The 15,153-nt window shown below is 38.6% G+C and overlaps 1 protein-coding gene across 1 annotated transcript in view; it reads left to right on the forward strand.

The window, feature by feature from the left end:
• The window catches only part of PTPRM (protein tyrosine phosphatase receptor type M), an 824,025-nt gene that overhangs the window by 653,173 nt on the left and 155,699 nt on the right, over nucleotides 1-15,153 (forward strand). Inside the window, exons 15-16 of the mRNA XM_028123955.2 lie at nucleotides 8,883-9,034; nucleotides 12,687-12,761. Of these exons, the coding sequence (XP_027979756.1) occupies nucleotides 8,883-9,034; nucleotides 12,687-12,761 (227 nt within the window). The remainder of the gene's footprint in view (nucleotides 1-8,882; nucleotides 9,035-12,686; nucleotides 12,762-15,153) is intronic.

Consider the following 15,153-nt stretch of genomic DNA (forward strand, 5'->3'; position numbering starts at 1 on the left):
TAAGATAGGAATGATAATAGTAATTTCCTCACTGGGCTGTTGTACGAACTAAGAGAGTTAATGAACATAGAGTTCCTGGCTTATCTGAAGTTCTACGTAGTTTTTATAATTGTCGTCCTCATTGTTTTTGTTTGTAGTGCTACTTCTTTTGAACTGAAATAATTAAATGTCAGACCATTGTTGTTTTTTCCCTTAAAATTTTACCTTTAAAAACAACATTATCTGGTAACTCTCACAGATCCATCTTTAAGGAGACAGCCCCTTATTTGCTTAGGTTTATTCAGCTGGATCTTAGCAATTTGGTATAATGTATGCATTCTTTGACTCAGCCAATATCTATTTCATCCCTACTGTGAGAAAAATTAAATACTTCTTTTTGGTTCCAGCCTCCACCCCAGTCCTTAATTAAGTCAGAGCACACGCTTAATTTTAGAAGCCGGGACCAGAAAGCCATTTTCCTCTTCATTCTTATGTCTATATGCAATTTGAAAATCCTCAAGTTTTGCCATCCCAATAGACTTTTAAATGACAAATAGTTTAAAAAATGAAGACATCTTTTCTATAGCCAACAACTGATCTTCAGGTGAATGCCACTAAGTCATTTCTCAGTCATGATCTTTGTTGATATAACCCAACATGGCAGAGTCTCTAATAGGAGTGGGAGAGGGGGCAGCCATGCTTTTTGGTGAAGCCATGGTTTTTGGTGAGTTGCAATAAACAGAGTGACTAGGGTCCATATTGAGGTTGAGCCTTGGATTCCTTCCCCTTGAATTTGCTGGGTATCTGTGACAGCATGGCCTTCCATCCTGATCCTCTCACAGTTTCAGTCAGTTTAGTTTCAGAGCGGAGGTGAGAGGAAGAGTTACTTCTGCTTCCTTTGCAACCACGCTGCACTTGGATCCTGACTGGCAGCCATTCTGAAGGACACATAGTTCAAGAGTTCATTCTTCACCGTGCTTTCTTTACCGGTCCCAATTCATACTGTCACATACTGAATAACTTGCCAAAAAGTTTTCTCCCATTTCTTTCACCCCCATCGCATTTTTTTTTCTTATTTTTATGCCAGGAAATATAAGAGAAATAATGGAATATAATGAGCATGAAGGACCATTCTTTTAATTTGAATCCATCTCACATTTCTCTTCTTCCCGACCTTTATTCAAATTTGGAAATTTAGGGCTATAACATTTTTTTCTCCCTCTAATTTTATTCCAGGCATTATTGTAATTTTTCTTTATTTTTAGAACAGTTTTAGGTTTACAGCAAAATTGAGCAGTCAGTGCAGAGACTTCCCATATACCTTCTGCCGCACACACACACCACCTCCTCCACTCTCAACACCCGGCACTAGAGTGATACACTTGTGACAACTGGTAAACCTACATTGACATGTCATTATTACTCCAAGTGCATAGCTTACATTAGGGTTCACTCTTGGCGGTGTCATGCCATAGTTTTTAACAACTGTACAGTGACATGTATCCACTCTAACAGCATCATATGGAATAGTTTCACTGACCTCAAAATTCTCTGTTCTCTGCTTAGTCATGGCTCTTTCCCCACCAGCCCCTGACAAACTCTTGATCTTTTTATTGACTCCACAGCTTTGCCTTTTCCAAAATGGCAGATAGTTGGAATGAGACAGTATGTGGCCTTTCCAGATTGACTTCTTTCACTTAGTGATGTGCATTTTTTCCTCCACGCCTTTTCATTGCTTGATAGCTCATTTCTTTTTAGGGATGAATAACACTCCATTGTCTGGATGTGCCACAGTATATATTTATCCATTCACCTACTGAAAGTCATTTTAGTTGTGGCCAAGTTGGGGCATTTATGAATAAAGCTGCTATCAACACCTGTATGCAGGTTTTTCTGTGGATATAAGTTTTCAACTCTTTTGAGTAAATGCCAAGAAGTATGATTGCTATATCATATGCTAAGAGCATATTTGTTTGAAACTGCCAAAATACCTTCCAAAGTGGCTGTACCAATTTGCATTCCCACCAGCAATGTATGAGAGTTCCTGTTGCTCCACATCCTCATCAGCATTTGGTGTTGTCATTGTTGTGGATTTTGGCCATTAGAATAGATTCATAATGATATCTTGTTATTTTAATTTGCAGCTCCCAGATGACATATGATATGGAACATCTTTTCATATACTTACTTGTCATCTGTAAGGCTTCTTTGGTGAGGTGTCTGTTAAGGTCTTTTGCTGACTTTTTAATTAGGTTGTTTTCTTGTTGTTCACTTTTAAGAGTTCTTTGTATATTTGGATTTAGATCTTTATTCCTTTCTGGTATTTGCATTCAATACCAGAAATTTCCGTCTAATCACTGCTTTTGCTGCCTTCAACAAATTTTGATAAGTTGTGTTTTCATTTTCATGTAGTTTAAAATATTTTTAAAATTTCTCCTAAGGTTTCTTCTTTGACCCATGTGTTAAGAAGAGTGTTCTTTAATTTCTGTGCATTGTTGGGATTGTCTAGCTGTCTTCTCATACTGATTCTTAATTTAGTTCCATTGTGGTCTGAGAGCATACATTGCATGATTTCTGTTCTTTTGAATTTATTAAGGTATGTTTTATGACCCAGAACATGTTCTATCTTTGTGAATGTTCTCTGTGAACTTGAGAAGAATGTGTATTCTAATATTGTCAACTGAAGTATGCAATAGCTGTCAGTTATATCAAGTTGATTGATGATGCTATTGAGTTCAACTATGTCCTTACTGATATTCTGCCTTGTGGATCTGTCCATTTCTGATAGAGGGGTGGTGAAGTCTCAAACTATGATAGCAGATTCATCTATTTTTCTTTGCAGTCTGTCAGTTTTTGCCTCACGTGAGTTGATGCTCTATTTTTAGGCACATTAAGGATTAGGTCTTCTTGGATAAGTGACCCCTTTATCATTTTTAATGCCCTTCTTTACTTACCATAACCTTCCTTGCTCTGACATTCCTCTGTCTGAAGTTAATGTAATTCCTGCTTTCTTTTGATTAATAATAATATAACTTTCTCCATCCCTTTACTTTTAATTTATATGTATCTTCATTTTTTAAAGTGGATTTCTTATAGACAACATATTATTTGGGTCTTGTTTTGTGATCCACTCTGACAATTTCTGTCTTTTAATTAGTGTTGAGACCATTAACACATAAAGTGATTATTGATATTGTTGAATTATTTTCTACCATATTTGTTACTGTTTTCTATTCATTGCCCTTCTTCTTTGTTCCTATTTTTGTTTTTCAATCTTTTTCTGCCTTAGTAGTTTTAATTGAGCATTTTATATTTTTCCATTTTCTTTCCTTTCTTAGTTTTTTTTAACTCTTTTTAGGGTTACCCTAGAATTAGCAATATATATTTACAACTAATCCAACTCCACTTTCACATGACATTATACTGCAACACAGATAATGTAAGTACTTTATAATAATAAAGGATTCCTCATTCCTCTCTCCTCTCCTTTGTATCATTGGTATCATTCCTTTCACTTATACATAAACTATCATCAGCTATATTGTTGCTATTATTAAGTTGAACAAGCTGTTATTTACCAGATCAATTAAGAATAAGAAAAATAAAAGTTTTAATTTTACTTTCCTTTATTCCTTATCTAGTCCTCTTCCCTCTTTTATGTTGATCTGAGTTTCTGATCTATATTATTTTCCTTCTTACTGAAGAACTCCATTTAAAAATTCTTGCAAGGCAGACTACTGGCAATAAATTCCCTCAGTTTTTGTCTGAGAAAATCTTTGCTTTTCCTTCACACTTCACAGGGTACAGAATTCTAGGTTATTTTTTCTCTCTCTCAACATTTTAAATATGTCACTCCACTATCTTCTTCCTTGCCTGATTTCTGAGGAGAAATTAGATACAATTCTTATTTTTGCTATTGTATGAGTAAGGTGTCTCCCCCCACCACCACTACCATGGCTTCTTTCAAGTATTTTTCTCTATCTTTGACTTTTTTCACTTTGAATATGATATGCTTAGGTGTAGATTTGTTGGCGTTTATCCTTCTTGGTATACTCAAAGCTGCTCAGATCTGTTTTTGTGTCTGACATAATTTGGGGGAAAGTCTCCATCACTATTGCTTCTAATATTGTTTCTATCCTTTCCTTCTTATTCTGGTTTCTCACTACGTGTATATTATACCTTGGTAGTTGTTCCACAGTTTGGGGGTATTCTCTCTTTTTGCAGTCTTTTTTTACCTTTGCTGTTCAGTTTTAGAAATTTCTATTGTCTTATCATTCAGCTCAGAGATTCTTTCCTCAGCCATGTCTCCTTTCCTAATGAGCACATCAAATGCATTCTTCATTTTTGTTAACAGCTTTTTTGATCTCTAGCATTTCTTTTGATTTTTTTTTGTTTTTTTTGTTTTTTTTGTTTTTTACTTAGAATCCCCATCTTTGCTTATGTTATCATCTGTTCTGGCATATTGTCTACTTTTTCCATTAGAGCCCTTGGCATATTAATCATAGTTATTTTAAATTCCCAGTCTGTTAATTCCAACATCCCTGCCATCTGACTCTTATTCCAATGCTTACTCTGTCTCTGTCTCTTCTGTGTTTTTTGCCTTTTAATATGCCTTGTAATTTTTTATTGACATCCAGACTTGGTGTACTGAATAAAAGGAACAGCTGTGAGTAGGTCGTTTATAATGTGATAGTAGGTATTGGAGAAGGAAAGGCATTCTCTAGATCTATGATTAGGTCTTAGTCTTATAGTGAATTTGTGCCCCTGCACTGTGACCTTTCACCAGTGCTTCTCAGTAACCGACCACTAAGTGGGACAGGATGGCTGGAGGGAGCTGGAGTTGAGTATTTCTCTTCCCCTAGATAGGTTAGGCTTTGATAAAACCCCAGCACGTTAGGCTCTAGTAATACTTTCTCTTGAGGACCCGCCCTTTCAAGAAGCACAGAAATGCTCTGCTCTGGGTGTATTTCAAAATGGCTGCTTTCTGCCTCCTTCTGTTGGAAGCTGAAAGGTTTTGTTTTGTTTTTTTCTCCAAACTTTACTCTGTAGACCTGGTAGGGCTTTTGGGGATAAAACTCAAAAAAGTGTGGAGGATCCTTTAAGACTGGATGCCCCCTAGAGTTTTGAAGTCTCAGACTTGTCCTCCTGAGCCTGTAACTCATCAGTTACAGCTTAGGTTTTCCTAGTCTTGTACTGGTTCTCCCAGAGCTTTCTGCTCTTGGGCTTCTGCTCTGGTGGGTCATGATTGTTTGTATTCACCTGTTTGTCTCTGTGGTTTGGGGAGCAGTAGTTTGTCCTGTGACCTCAGTGACCTCAATTATTTGACAAAGCTAAGGAGAGTTGCCAGGTTTCAGTTTGTTCAGCTTTTTACTTGTCAGAACAGAGTGATAACTTCCAAACTCTTTACATGTTGGACTGTAAACCAGAAGTCTTCTCTTCAATTTTTTATGATCCATTTTTATTTATTATCATCATTATTATTATTATTAAGGGTCTTTGAGATTCATGCAGTCTTAATTTGGAGATTGGAGATTGAAATACGTTAGGCAAACAATTTGTTAAAAATCAAAATGTAAAATAAATTTCCTTACATCTTTAGATACGATTGCAAAGAGAATTCCCTTCACTTTAGGGGTTTCCCTGCACAAAACACTTTATTTCATTATGTTCACAAAGTTTTAAGTTTTCGTTTAAAAAAAATACAGATCTGAAACACAAAGCTTATTTCTTATTTCTTATTTCTTATTTCAAAGAGAAATAAAAGAGAAAGTGAAAACTTCCATTTATCCACAGTCATTCCCAAGCCTCAGTTCTAAATCCAGCATTCTTCAGCCCTCTGTAATTATGGACTACAGCATTTAGCTGTGTATGAGAACAAACAAAAACCCCAAGCAATGACTCAAAACCTCCATAACCAAGCCAGCTACTTTAGATAAGTAGGTTGTAGAAAAACTCTCCTTAATAACACTGTGCTATGATAATGATTAATTCAATTAACAAGCATATTGAATACCGTCTCTTTGTGTAATTGGCTAGGTGCTAGTAAGTTACTCTTGCTTTTTCAAAGCATAATATTTAGTTACAGGAAGATAGAGTATTCATACAACTTGGTGGTAATTATAAGGTAACTTGTAAGGAAACGTAATATAATAAAACTTAACTAGAAATAACACACTGTTCTAGAATGAGTGTCTTTGGGGTCAAGAGATCTGGAGTGCCATCTCAGCTCTAGCATTTGGACAAGTCACCTTACTTCTCTGAAGCCCGTTTCCCTCATCTGTAAATCAGGAAGTAAGAAGGGATTTTACAAGATTACTAGGATTATATGAGATAACACTTGTAGAGTACTGTCACTTTCTGTTGGGCACTGTATGTTAATTTCCACTCCCTTCCATTCCAATACAATTAAGTATCTAAGTGCTGTTACATTAATGGAGAGCAGAAGTACCACAAACATGCTGTTTTGGGGCCACATCGTGTTTTAATTCTTTGAATTTGAATTATTTGATAACACTTAAAAATTAAAGGAGTCCACATAAAATCTGGATTTCTATTTTTTCCTGAAATTTATAGTGTCTGGGACCTCCATGGGAGATCCATCTGCTGGAGCTTGAGGACATTGTGAGCCAAGTTTTGAAGAAGGTTCATGAACAGAGTATGTGCTTAATATAAGCTTAAAGCTGTGGGTCTCTGACAGGACCTCTAATTTGAGCAGGCTCTCATGGGTTCTTAATGGGCTTCTTTTGTGCTTAAAAATGATCAGCAACGAAGTGTGTAGCTTGACGTCACTGACATTAGTTCACACAGATGGAGGATTAGAAAGGAGATAGAGCTTTTCTAGTACAAGCTTAGCTTTTATGGGTGCACACATCCCCCATCCCCTTCCACCACCACCACCACCAGCCCCCCTCCCCCCGCACCACCCCCAGGAGCACATTCGCTGTCATCTCTAACCTGTAAGGATTAGATTAGAACACAACCAAGAAAAGACAAAGAGGGAAGTCTGGTGAACTTGACGACGCCCTTCTTCTTGGGCAGAACAAAAGAGAATATGGAGGCAGACATCTGTATAAATCAGTCCAAAGCAAATCAAAGAAATTCCAGCAGAAAGGGGACTTTTTGCCTGAATTATGGAGCTAATTATCTCAGTCCTCCACTTCAGTGTTCCTGGGGAGACCTGGCTGAAGAATGCTTTTCCAATGAGCTGGCAGATTCAGAAGTGGAAAGAAATGTGTTATTATAACCACAGCTATGGAGCCCAAGCCTGGTGGCTGCCTCTGTCCAGAACACCTGTTGAGAGCATCCAAGCTCAGACCAGCATGCCTTGCTGGGGGGAAAAGGGGGGGCTTTTGAGAAGATCATCATGGTCTGCACGCTGGCAGGAGAAGAATGCCAGCTCCCAAAGAAGCCACTCTTGGTTGCTTTTTAAAAATCTGTACAACTTTAACACTGTCCTAGAAGTTATAGATGATTTTCATCTTTCTATTTAAAATGTATCTTTTTTTAACAACTTTGAGTAATAAAAAGGGCAACTTATTAATGAAACCCTTCTGCCTTCAAAGTATGAAATTAAAAGATTATTATAACTACAGGCAAGAAAGCATTTGGATTATGTGGCATTTGGAAATGACAATAAGGATTATCCATATGGTCTAATGTTGTCAATGTCTTACATTGCATTAGCAATCACCTAATATGGGCGTGATTTTGATTATGTGGCTCATTTTAAATTCTGCTGTGTCCTAGGTCAATCAGAGTCAAGATGATTTACTAGAAAGAGCTGCCATCTTCTTTTGTAGATGCTGCCGGGTACTTAGGCAGAATTAGAATATTTTAGGACACAATATCTTTGGTATTATGGTGCAATAGTCTTAAACCTTCTCACTTTATACCTTTTCCTTAAGCATCTCTCATTTTATTCTTGGCTGTCCCAGGTCCATAAAACAACCTCCGGTAGTAAAAGCTGAAAATTTTTGCTTTATCTGTTTATTTGTATGTCAGGTCTTTTGCATTTTTATGACTTTGTCCAAGTATTTGTAACTTGAGATTATGAGTTTTGAGTGGTCAGGGAGCAGGACTCAGAGGCCAGAGTTAAACTGTATCTCCAAAAAATTGGAAGTCTCTCTACCTTCCTTGGCCTTTTTGCATTCTCTTCCACGGAGGGAGGGGACATGGGGGCTTACCCCTCTCCTAAACTCTCCAAGGGAAGCCAGCAATTTGAAATTTCTTTACCTTCTGCTCTGCTGACCAGCCTAGGTGAGGACCTAATCTGGGGTCATGTGGAATTAAGTCCCGTCACAGCTCCCTGAGAAGTTGGGATATGCCCTCCTGTGCACCTGAGGTGTGAGCCCCTCTTACCCTGGGCAGGCTGAATGTCATGGCCAGCAACCTTTCTGCACATCCTCCAATGATATTGCTTTCTTCCCTTCTTGCGTACTTTTGTGTTTTAGTTCAATAATATGCCTCATAGATTCATCCTTGGATTCTTTCAGTTTTGTTTGGCAGATATTTACTAGGGCATCTACTGTCTGCCACTGAATGTAGAAAATAATTTAGTAAAAAGTTAGTAACTCTAGAAGCTTATCAGTAAATAGATTATGATCACATTGTACTAAGGCCAGTGGTCATTTTAATTTAACATGTAGTAGGAGAAACAGAAAGTAATATTGTAGGCTTTGTGTTCCTAATATCACTGGGTTTTTGAGGATGGGCCGTGGGTGTTTTTCATCTGTGTGTCTCTGCAGCTGGCAGAGAACCTGACATCAAGAAGGCACCATAAATAGATGTTCGGGATGAATACGAGTAATTCAATAGAAGTTATTCCTGATCGTTACTAAGTACACATGTCGAAGCCCCATTTTCCATTCTCATGCATGTCTATATAATGAACTCTTTGTCCTAAGGAAACTAGCCAAGAAGCGGAAGGAGACAATGAGCAGCACGCGGCAGGAGATGACCGTGATGGTGAACTCAATGGACAAGAGCTACGCCGAGCAAGGCACCAACTGCGATGAGGCGTTCTCATTCATGGACACACACAATCTGAACGGAAGATGTAAGTGCACACATGTCTTACCTTCTAGTACATTTCTCTGGTTTTTCAGAATGCTGGATAGGACTGGGGCATAAAAAACAAAAACTCCCTGAAGAACTCTTATGCCCTATTGGTTTCTCCGTCGCTTTCAGCAATTCTGAAAACTGTTTGTGCCATGAGTTGCTTAGGAGGGGAAGATACAGCAGAGATGATAGGGCCAGACCAGGGAGTGCAGGAAGCCACAAGTAAGTTTCTGTGAAGCCTTAGTGTTGACATGAAGGCTTTTCTCTTCTTGAAGAGGAAGGCACCTGCTTCTCATCACCCTTTTTGCCGTCGAGATCCTGTTTGTAAGCTAGCCAGTTGTGGAATTACACAGGGAAGCCTGTTCTAAAACAGCTCACTAAATGGCAAAAACAAGTTAATTGTCTATTTGTTTAGCTGACAGGTTCTGTCTTTATTATAGGGCTATTAGTGGCAATTAATAAGTTAAACTATATTTCCACTTTGCAAGCCTTACCTCTCATACCAGGTGGGTAAACCAAGCTTCAGCTCATGCCCTCCCAGACTGCCACCTGTGATCCAGGTACAAGGCATTATTTTAGGAAGCTAACAATTCAGTAGAGTATGTGAAGAACAAAAGGAGCTGTTGTGGTGTCCCTGGTGATCCTCTCAGAGACCAGAAGTAAATCCCCCGTGGATGCCTGATTCTGTGGTTCATGGCCATGCTGGGTTCAAGGGCAGAGGTTTCTTTACTGTGTGAAATCCATGCCCACAGACTGCCACTGCCACTGGCTGCATAATTAGCATGTTGGACAGCAAGAGGATGGAAGAAATGTGCAGCTATCACCAACACTAATAAAAATGCAGAAAGTCCGGAACCCTGACTGAGAAGCACAGAAATCGGGTCTCGGGGGTTGGGTGAGAGGGCTGATACCAACGTGGACAGTGTGTGCCGTGTCCAGACCACCTGCTCGATCTGTTCTTTTGCTACAGCCCCCAGGCATCCCATCTGCCCTCCCTCTCTCCAGTCACTACATGGTCAGTGTCCACCTCTCCCACACTTTGCCCTTCTGCATTCAGCGGGGCTCCCCAGAGCTTCACCGCAGACTGTTTTCTATTTATGGTAGCTACAGTTGCCCAGTCTTCCTACTTTAGAGGCACTACATTCACTCATCTATATGCACACCTGGCCCAGTGGAGCAGGAGTTTAGCAGACACCTCTGTCAGCTGTCATCCCAGTGGGGAAGGTGGCTCTCTTCATCCTTGGTCATTGCTCTTTGCCCTTTGGTATCATTTTCAGTGTAAACGACATAATCTGTATACTCCAGTATCCCACAAACTACATCCTTTTTTCATAGAATTTTCTCTTTTTTTGTATCAAATATTTTATATATACATACACATATATAATTCATTTAATGGCCAAAATAAAGCAATTTACGATACACTGTTGTGGGCTGGGGTGGGAAGAATCCTGCCTATCACCAACAGGGTTAGAATCTCAGTAGTAGTGGTTAATTCTTCAACGTCATTATGAAAGGGGCCACACAGATAGGTGCTCTCACTTTCTAGGATAACCCATTAATGTTCTAAATGTCCTATTTCTTGGTGAAATTCCTCATGCAAAGATTTACTAGGAATTGCCTGCCCAGATGACTAGTTTCTGGGCTTTTGAAGTTTGAACAACAGGAGATACTTGCCTCTGGTCAGGAAATTTAATTTGGCAGTTACTTCTTAAAAAGTCAGTGTATCTGTGGAAATCCATAAATGCTCAGGCAAAGAGGTTGCTGCAGAAATCAGTATCAGCTTCCATGGCTCATCTGCCACAAGCCATTATTTTATGCCTCCCGTCAATAAAGCTGATAGAGGAAACACAGCAGTAGACCTTCCATTTTCCTCCCACTCTGTGAGCAATGACTAGGTGCTGTCCATTCCCCAACCATTGAGTGACCCTGACGGTAACTTTATGAACTACTGGGGGAGGAAACGTGCAGGAGAGGGCTTCATTAGACCCCTGGGCTTCCAGTCCCAAACCTATTACAAGTCTGGGCATGTCTGAGGTCTTTTAGAGCTGGGAGGTGAGTAGCTTTTAGAAATGAGACAGTGAGAGAAATGAAATTGGAGAATTTAAAAATAAGCACAAGCATATTTATGAGAATGGGGAATAATCTGTCTACTAAAGCAAATGGGAGTTGTACCATCTTCTTTTAATATGTTATACAAAGGGGAAAAATAAATATGTATAGTAGGAATGGGTTTCATTTTTATACTAAAGACAAAAGTATTTAAAATATATTTTAAAAGGGTGAAAATAAACATAGCTATTTTGTATCTGCTTTGCACACTTTTGCCAGTGACATAAAAATGTCTGCAGGTAATAGACATTCTTCTTGCTGACCCTAGCACATTTTATAAGTACTCAGATTTTTTGTTCTTATTTTCATCAATTACCCTCTTTTTTCCTGGTAGTTTACCATAAACATGCATTATAAATATGATACCTCTTTATTTTAGAAAAATATCTTATAAATGACAACCAGCCTGGGTTCTGCTTCTTGGTGTGTCATTTATTAATCCTACATTTAAAAAATAAATAAACAGTGGTTAAAAAAAAAACACTGTCATAGAAGAACTTCTCCAGGAGAGCTAAAATATATTAACATGTCAGAATAAAGATAACATACAATATCCACAGGGATTTGGTACTTCTTCCCATAATAAAATGATGTAATTGGGTATTAGTGTCCTGATCTGGAACTTTAGCATCAAATATATCATATAACTACATCAGAAAGTTAAGATTTAGACTTACACTTAACCAACTTGAACACTTGAACACATTCAAATTATTTATCCTTATTACTTGAATGAAATTAAAGTGATTTTAAAGCACTAATCAATTAAGATGTTGAAGACAGTTCACAGACTACTTTTAAAAAAGGAAGTACCCACTTTCAAAGAAATCAGATTAATTGGATGGGATCGACTTTCCCTCCCTATAACAGGGAGGGAGAAAAGGTCTAATAGTTAAATCCTGAGTCTTTCAGAGGACTGAAAAATGTGCATTTTTAAAAAGACTGAAAAGACTAATAGAACAATATGTAGGCATGCAGCTTTCACCTTAAATATAGTGCACACGAAACATCACCTTTATTTTTCGTAAGCCAGGTCATAACCTTATAGAAAGCTCTCAGAATATCCAAAATAGGAGGAAAGAGAGGAGTTAGCAAACTGTGAAAACATTGACTTTCAGAAAATTCTCCAAAATCCATGTGTAGACACCTCCTCATACCCTTGGTTATTAAAAAAAAAAAAAAAAAAAAAAACGCTGGCATGATACTAGAATTCTACAAACAAAGACTAGAAGTCAAAATAGATAGAAGTCTAATGAATTTCTCGATTCAAAATGGCGGCAGAGGTTATGAGGATTTTTCTTCATTTGTAGAGTAAGGAAATCTTTTAAGTGATAAAAGGGTGTTTGTCCCCTAAAGTACAAGTGATTCCCTGGAGACAGCAGGGAATGACAGTATTTACCACATAGACTTCAGTAGATGTCTGGCGTTTCTTCAGTCAAGTCTCTACCAGCACGGTGTCCTTCTGAGTGACCTCGGAGGGCTGTATTTTCAGGTACTGCCTCTCTGCCATTGCTGACTAGTCCTTCTCTCATTTACAGCTGTGTCTTCACCCTCGTCCTTTACAATGAAAACGAATACACTGAGCACATCGGTGCCCAATTCTTACTACCCAGGTAACAGGTTTTTCCGTTGTTCCATCCATCCATAACCCCTTAGCAATCAGAATCAATCCGTGCTCTCACTTTGCTGTCCATGATGCTTGATACGTTTGATGTGTTGTAACCCAATGCTTTCTATGGCTTTTTGCGGGAAAAGTGGGGGGCCTTTCATCAATCATTTACTGTTCTTTCTCTTTTTACTTTCTCTGCATTGACCTGCTTATGATGTATGACAGACCCATTTGTGCCAACTGCAATTTTAGGTGAGAACATTTCCCTTTATCACAGTTTACTGCAGGAGTAATTTAGAAAGTCAGTGGCCACTCTCTAGGAGGCTGGAGTTCTGTATGACACAGGGATTGTAAGCAGGACAAGGGGGTTGTGGGTGGCCTGGGGGAAGGGCATAGATAATAAAAAGACTCTCCAAACAGTCTCCATTGATAAGAAGGGTTTGCCTGGTATGTTATGTTCCATTATGTTGGAAATGCTACCAAAAGATTCAAATGAGCAAGCCCGGCTCTAGTATTTCCCCTTTCTGTGTTCAGAATTTAAAGTCAGATTTGATCCCAAGGGAAAACACAGTATGTCATCACTCTGCTGTGTACTTCCAAGAGCTGAATTCGGTAATGTGACAGTCATAAAAGTAAAAATCGCTTCTTATTATTTTCACTTATCACTAAGCTCTAAAAACTTCAATTTCAAAAATAGCATTTTTCTAATTATGCCAAATGTTATGCAGAAAAATGATCACAGTAGAGTCTGGGCCCCCCTTCGCAGAGCCATTCAGGGCACCCCCAGCATTCCAAAATGTCTGTCACACAGTGGAATTTCAAAGGAGCTGATGTTCTCAGCAGCAAAGTGACAAGATGGCACTTTATAATCACATGGCTTATTATGTGTCAGATGTCACTAGAAATGAAATAAAATGTTAGCCCAGTAGGGCAGAATGCATTGAAAATATAAAATGTTCCCCGTGGGGAGCCAAAAAAAATCCCATTTGTCCAGTGTAAGAAAGTTCTGGAGAAATGGCATTACCTGGCTCTGATAACCAAATAAGCATGAGCTGCTGTTGCATTTGAGATGCATCAATAACCCAAGTGTATCACGGCTGTGTTCTCTTTCTACTACTAACCTTACCGAGAAGGAGCACAACACAATCGACTTCAAGGTATATACCAATTCATTGTAGCAAAAGTTCCATCCTCAGCTGTTTGACTTCTGCTTCCTAATTCTCTTTACAAGTGTTGATATCTTTGCAACATAATTTTTCCCCCTGTGCTTCTCTTTTCTCTAAGTTGTTATGATTTTTGTAGATTAGGGCGATTTGTTTTTCTTAGAATGTTTTCAGGGCTTGAGCAAGTTTGTTGCCTGAGTTAGAAGTGAACTCAGACAGAAGTGTAAGAATGGACATAAACCCAGATTTTTGGGGTTCACAAAAATGAACACAGCTCACTAAAGCCCTCTCCCCCTTTTCATGCCAGCTATATGGGGAAAAGGCTGGTTTTTTATTCTTTTCATAAGTAAGGGGCACAGGCTAATTTCAGGCACCCGAACAAAGTAATCTACATGCAGATGACATTTGCAGAACCTCTTGATAGGCGAAGATTTGTGATTTCTTTGTGTGCTGTGGCATTCAGTCTGCAGCTCCTTTAGTAGATGTTCTGACCTTGGGGGAGCTGGAGTGGGGAGGGCTAAGACATGCATTGTCAGAGGGAAGAAAATGTTCAGATTGCACAGCAGGATTAAGATAAGCTCATTAAACAAATATCATTTTTTAAAGTCGCTGCTTTGTTAGTACGAACACTAAGGACATCTTTTAAACTTGGTTAGGCTTCTCTACCAAAAGGGAATCACTTGAACAGACAATTCAAGTAGCAAAAATGAGGCACATCTGTGAAAAATAAGTCAGCCAGATTGACAAATAACTGTTATCATGTCTGGCTTATATATGTACCAACACAGCAAATGGTGGTTCTTAGGAACTGTTCCTCCCACAGTGTTTGGTGCAGATGTGAATCTCTATATTGCATAGTAAGGATTAATGAGGTGATCCCTTGACACCATGGGAAGATGATAAGCTGGACATACATCTACTCTGGCACTTTTGGGGAACAGCACTATCAACAATTTATACAGACAAGAACGTTTTGCTGTGACTTGGAGCTCAGCACCCTTAAATCCTGTATTACCATCTCCTTTTATGCTTATGTGCTAAGGTGCCTAGCCTAAGGTATAGAGCTTTAGTGTGCCTTTATGTCATTTTTCTTGCCAAAAAAAATGAGAGAGAGAGAGGGAGATAGATAGATAGATAGATAGATAGATAGATATAGATAAATAGATATTGACAGACAAATTTTGATAGATGTTGATATTGCTTAATAAGTAGATGGAACACCCCACACCCCTC

Source organism: Eumetopias jubatus, unplaced genomic scaffold, assembly GCF_037043125.1.
Source record: "Eumetopias jubatus isolate StellerSeaLion01/CBP00866 unplaced genomic scaffold, mEumJub1_p1.0 scaffold_16, whole genome shotgun sequence".
Lineage (NCBI taxonomy): Eukaryota > Metazoa > Chordata > Mammalia > Carnivora > Otariidae > Eumetopias > Eumetopias jubatus.